Source organism: Pyrgilauda ruficollis, unplaced genomic scaffold, assembly GCF_017590135.1.
Source record: "Pyrgilauda ruficollis isolate IOZ18807 unplaced genomic scaffold, ASM1759013v1 scaffold73, whole genome shotgun sequence".
Taxonomy (NCBI): Eukaryota; Metazoa; Chordata; class Aves; order Passeriformes; family Passeridae; genus Pyrgilauda; species Pyrgilauda ruficollis.
Genome location: NW_024529155.1, coordinates 566,163 through 572,162, shown reverse-complemented (window position 1 = coordinate 572,162; position 6,000 = coordinate 566,163). Strand labels below are relative to the sequence as shown.

Sequence of the window (6,000 nt, the reverse complement as noted above, 5' to 3'; positions counted from 1 at the left end):
CATAATCTCAGCAGAGGGTTTCTCTCGCTCGCTCCCGCTCCTTCTGGGAAGCCGCGATCGGTGCCATCGGCGCTTGATTATTTGCAAACTCCCTTCGCTGCTTTTTTTTTTTTCCTCCTTTTTTTTTTCTTCCTCCTCTCCGTCTCGGTCTCCGTCTCCCTCTCTCTCCCTCCGTCTCTCTCTCCCTTTCTCTCACCCCCAGTGCAACTTTTGCAGGCGCCCCGGTACACGCAGCCATGCCGCGCTGAGAGCGGGGGCACGGCGCCAGCCCCCCTCCTTCCCTCCCTCCCTCTCCTTTCCTCCCTCCCTCTCTCCTTCCCTCCCTCCCCGCGTCGGAGGGCCGGCAGCGGGGCTGGATGTGCCCGGCTCCCCCCGCACTGAGGTGGGCAGCGATGCAGAAGGCAGGCGGCAGCTTCGCCTCCGCCGAGAGACACCCGCTCAAGATGGCAGATGTGTGTTGAGTTTGGGGGGCTGCGATCTCGCGTCGTTCGTGGCGGCGTTGCCATGAATAACAGGCGTCCTTGCACCGATGGCCCCCATGTACGAAGGTAAGCCCCGGCCCGGCCGGCCCCGCCGGCACCCCTAGCCCGGCCGCAGCGGGGGAGGGAGGGGGGAGCAGGGTGTCCCCGGCCGCCCGCCCGCGGTTCGCTGTCCCCCCGGCCGAGGTTGCGGGGAGGCGGCGGGGCACCATCGCCCTGCCCGGCGCCCGGCGGGAGAGGGTCGAGGCGCGGGTCGGCCCCCGGCTCTGCCGGTCCCCGACCCCGTGGTCCCGGGCGCTCGGTCCCCGGCGGGGGGCGGTGGGTGAAGTCCGTGCCGGTGCCGAGCAGAACAATGAGGTGGACGGAGCTTGCCTTGCGCCTCCGTGTGTGTGTGTCTCTGTGTGTGTGTGTGCCTGCTGCCTGCCTGCCCCTCGCCGCAGTTCGCGTTCCCAGGACCGGCTACCCTTCTCCGTTCGCCGGTTTCCCAGGAGTTCCCCCCGCCGTGGCTCCTCTCTTCCGAGGCGCGGGGACTCCGCGGCAGCGGCGGCGGGGAACGGGGCTGCTGGAGCCTGCTGTCAGCTCCTCTGGCTTCTGCTTCAGTCCAGCCCGGGCTGCGGCGAGAAGCCCAAGTACCCCAACTTAGTTTCTTTCAGGTTAAAAAAATCACATTTTATATATATATATATACACATGTATATATCTGTGTGTGTATATATACAGCTGTGTGTGTTAGATCGATGTGTAGTACAGGGTGTCTGTTCAGAAAGAAAAATTCAGAGATGTATGGAGGTTAATTTAAATCCCCTCGCGACGCATTTACCCTTCCCCGTCACCCCTCCCGGCTCGGCGCTGCCCGGGGAGCGTTACATAAAGCGGAGGGACATCCCCCGGCGGCCGCGCCATCCCGCCCGGGGGCCGCTCGCTCCGTGGCGGCGGAGACCCGGGCGCGGAGGGGGGGCGGGGGGCGGCACGGGGACACGCTACTTTCCTCCCCATGGCGAGGCCGGTAAAACTTATCTGAGGAGGAAATCGAGCCCGGGCTGCGGCGCCCGCGCGGAGGGCGCTCGGCGGGCGGTGTAAAGTTACCGGTGGCCCGTCGGGTTATTTCTGGGCAGCCCCGGGCTCACCCGCTGTTCGGAGTTCGGACCCCGCCGGAGGCGGGCAGACAAAGAGGAGCATTTTCCTTAGCGCGGAGAGCAAAGCCGGCCCTCCCCGCGCTCGCCGCGGCCGGGCACGGGGCCGCCGGAGTGAGGGACGGCGGGGAGCCGGGGGCCGCGGCGGTGCCGGGGCCGGGGCCGGTGCCGGCGNCGCGGAGCTCGCAGCCCGGGGCGTACCTGCCCGGCCCCCGCCCGACGGCCCCCGGGGCCGGGGCTGACCCCCCCGCCGTGTCACCGGGCCGGTGAGGCCCGGCCGGCATCGCACCGCCGGCCGCGGAGCCCCCCCAGCCCCTCCCGGGCGGGCGCCGCCGGCCGGGGGGGGTCATGCGGCTATTGCTCTGAAGTTCGCTCCTCGCCGGGCCGCATCCGGCGGCGGTGCGGGGCGGTGCGGGGCCCCTCGGAGAGCGGCGGGTCCGCAGCAGCCGGGGTGGAGAGGCCGCGGGCGCTGCGGTCAGGCCGGCCGCGCTCCCCTTCCCGGCGCGCCGCAGTGGCCGCACGGCCGCCTCCCCGGTGGGGAGGGGAGGAAAGAGGAGAGAAGAGGCCTCGGCCACTGCCGGGGCGAGCAGGGCGCCGGCTTCTTCCTGAGGAGGGGGCGGCGGTGCTGCACCGGAGCGTGCGGTGGAAGTTTAGCGGTTCCTTAGAGCATCCTAACTTAAGCGGCGCCCCTGCTTCTGGCTGACTGGAAAAAGAGAGCAGATGGGAAAAAATACCCTGAAAGTGACCCGTAGAAACAAATTACCCGCAGCAGATACGGAAGGGTCTGAGGTCAGGCTCTGCAGCATGCCTTTAGCCTCAAAATACGTGAATATCCTAAATGGCAGGAGCCGGAGATAGCGTAAAGGCTGATAGAAATTGTTTTATCTCCGTTGTGTTGCTGTATGCTTGCGGGTTAAATTGCTGCTGAATGGCTTCGAGGGAGGTGGAGGAGGGGTTAATGATTGTTTTTCGCCTCCTAGTTGCCATGAGAGGTCCTTAGAATTCCCTGCAATATCGCGGTGCATAGATAAAAACTTACTTATCGCAGAGGATGCAATTTCCTCCTTGGAGGGAGGCAAGGACTGCCATCCTCCCCTGCGAGCCTCGCGTTATGTGCGCAAGCAGTTCGGTCTGTAGCCCTCCTCCCGAGCATCAGGTAGATTCAGGCCGCTGAGGAGAGCACAGGCACCGAGGGCTCGGATCAGCACTGCGACGGGCAGGCGCGGCTCTGCTCCTGCCCTCGGCCGGGCGGTCTCGGGTGGCACACATGCGCGCCCACCGCCACCACCGCAAGGCAGGCCAGGGGAGGTGAAACCGTATCCCCGCCGTACCGATTTCAGAACACAGGCTCTTTGACAGAAAAAGCATCCTGGGAGGAAATGTGACACCTCAAAGGCCTTATGAAGTGGTTCCAGTAGAAATTGAAGTGAGTGGTAACATAGAGCACACGTAGAAAGTCACCCAGCATTCTTGACGTGCAGGTGAGGGTGGTGTGTGCTTGTGCAGAGCAGCTGGCTTAAATACCATTTCTGGGAAACAGAATGGTGTCTCACCTGATATTAATAGGCGAGGCATGATAAATAAGTGACTATCTGGTGTGAAATCCTCTCCCACACACACTGTGCCAGGAGAATTTTCCCATTTGTTTTAAAGAATTTGGAGGTTTTGCTCTTTTTCTCTCCTGGGTTTTTCCTCAACCTTTTTTTTTTTTTTTTTTTTTTCTCTTTTCTGGGTGGTGGAGAGCTTAGCAGTAAAATGAAGGACATAAAAATATAACAAGTGAAACAAAACAGAAGTAACACTGCTGTGCAATGTTTGACCTGGTTTTTAGTTTCGTTTGTGAGCTGTACAAGGAAATGAGTTGAGTTTCAAAGCAGACCTCATCAGGTGTAATCCTATATGGCCTCTGCTCCAGAGCAAACTAGTGGCTGCCATCCTTCTGAGCACTAGAGATGTGGCTTTATCAGGAGTGCCTGTACTGGCTTGGTACAGAGAAGCTGAATGGCTTGAGCCAGGCAAGAATCTGGTTCTCTGGACCCTCTTCTAGGCACTGTTACTCTCACCTGTGCACTCACCTTGTGACATTTCCTACTGTGCAGAGACCAGAGCCAGGCTCTGTGGTCCAGGAGAGACCCCAGTTTAAGAGGGGAGTCTGCCAGACATCACAGGCTGTAGGTGGATTTTTGCCTAGGACGGGTGTCTCCAGTGATTTCCTTGGCGCCTCATATCTGGCATCCTTCACAGTTGCGTAAAGAGAGGTATTTATGTGTATTAACCTTTATTTTCTAAACAGTGATTACCTCTGTTTTGGTTTTGTTCCTTTTCGCTTAGCTTCTTACTTATTCTTGACAACTTTGTTGCAATTCAGGGAGTATTTTTAGCAGCCACATCGGTAGTTTTCTATGTGGGTGGCTCATGGAATTAATCTGGGTAATATTTGTAAATTGCACCTCGCCACCGGTGCGACTGCTGGAGCTCAGCACAGGCAGGGACCTGCCTGCACTCTATCCTTGTCACACGTGGGGCCGGGAAAGCCGGAAAATCTGACCCTGTACTCATTGTGGATCAGATCCCATTTAATGCTAGAAACAGGCCAGCCCTGCTGGGTTTCGAATGCATCCTTAAATCTCACCAAAGCACACAAAACTTGCTCGTCAGGGAGGTGGCCCCAGTGAGGCAGAGTAAAGGTCTTTACCCCAAAGTTCATGCAGGGAGATGATAACTCAAGAGACGCTTCCTATTTATGAAATAATAACCAGAGCTAAAGCTATGTCAGTGCTGGGACTAAAAGCCTAAGTTTTTATTTGCTCAGGATATGGCTATAGCCAGGATAACAGGAAGCCCCCTCCAGTTAAAATTATTGTTCTTATCATGCTGCTGTGTCTAGTGATTAAACAAGTTTGCTATGTAATGGGTGAAAAATGCTGTTTTATTTTCAGAAGGGGAAAGAGTATTGCTGAGACTAGAGGCTGGGGTGACCACACAAAGAGGCAAGCTTAGTTACTCACCACAGTCATCAGCCCTTGTACTCTGTGCAGTTCATTCCTCTTTGTGGCTGTAACAGGTGGGGAGGACCCAGTTGGCTTCAGCTGGATGCCTCAGCTGGCCTGGGAAGTGAAATAATTTTCATTTTTCCATCACTAGGTTTCCCCATGTGCTCAGTGGTTGTTATTTACTGCCCTGGTGCTGTGAGACCACTGGATTTGGTTCCATCTAAACAGGATAAGAGTTGCCTGTGCCTGATGTTCAGTGTAGGTTCTTCTACTGATGGGGAACAACACAGAGACCTCCTTGATGCCTGTGGGGCTTTTGAACTTAAGCTCAGCCCTAGGAAGTTAGACTGTGTATTTGGAGATAGGTAATGGACTTGGGTGGCTAAATGAATAAAGCCCGATTTTGGCCGCATCACAGCAGTAGTGCATAAAAGCATGTGAATATTTGGTCAGGAGGACAGTTGGGAAGTCAAATCATGACAGGATTGGTGACCTGGGCCTGGAAGTAAATCCCTGTCCTGATTGTGGACCTCACCAAGCGGGTCCCAGGTGATGGTGTTAGAGCTGTCCTGCCAGATGGTGAGGTCAAGGAAGTGCAGTCACCTTCTGCTCAGACCAGGCTAAGACACCAGTATGAGGCACATGAGACAGCTTCTTCTAGCTGCAGGACTCAAGGCAACTGTGACAGTGCTGCCCATGGGCAAGACCCCTGAGAAGAGTTCGCAAAGGCATTCAGTGGTTCGCTTACAGCTGTTATGGTGTCCCCATCCCTGTGTCTGTAGTGAACAGGTAGGCTAAAACTGGTTTGCTGGGTTTTTTTTTTAAGGTTCGACACTTTTCGTCTCTGATCCCAATTTAAGAAGATATTTTCAGGTCTGTGTCTAAATTTAAGCTCACAGACAGTGCTGCTGACTTCATTAGGATTGTTTGTGTCTTTAAAGCTGGCCGCATGCTGAAGAACCTTTCTGACTCATGGCCTCTATAGCTTAATCACTCCACTTGTAAAATGAGGTTGTTTCCTCACCCTTACTAGGAAATCTCTGCCCTCTGAATGCGAAATATTATTTATAGGTCTTTCTCTTACTTTTGGAAGGATAACTGGTTGATAACAAGAAGTGAGAATTAAGCATTGTTTAAGGAAAAGGTTGTTTCTTGAGCTGTTTACATACCCTAATGTGGACCAAGGTAATTAACTGGAAGACTTCTCTTTTGAAACTACTTCCCCTAGCAGTACAGAATTCACTTTTTCTTTTGAAAATAAACACAGATGATAATTTCACTCCAGACATGGCATTTAGCAATTTGTTTGTCATGCAGGAAGAGTAGAGGCATGTTTCTGCTACCCCTCATTTACAGCATGGAGTGCCCCTGATTACTGCCTCATTTGGCCATATC

At 55.5% G+C, this 6,000-nt stretch overlaps 1 protein-coding gene across 3 annotated transcripts in view; it reads left to right on the top strand.

The window, feature by feature from the left end:
* The first annotated feature begins 315 nt into the window (after nucleotides 1–315).
* Nucleotides 316–6,000, top strand: part of HIPK2 (homeodomain interacting protein kinase 2) — a 127,059-nt gene continuing 121,374 nt past the window's right edge. For all 3 annotated transcript variants that reach the window (XM_041485928.1, XM_041485929.1, XM_041485927.1), the window contains exon 1: nucleotides 316–548. In XM_041485928.1, the coding sequence (XP_041341862.1) occupies nucleotides 530–548 (19 nt within the window). In that variant the 5' untranslated portion in view covers nucleotides 316–529. The remainder of the gene's footprint in view (nucleotides 549–6,000) is intronic.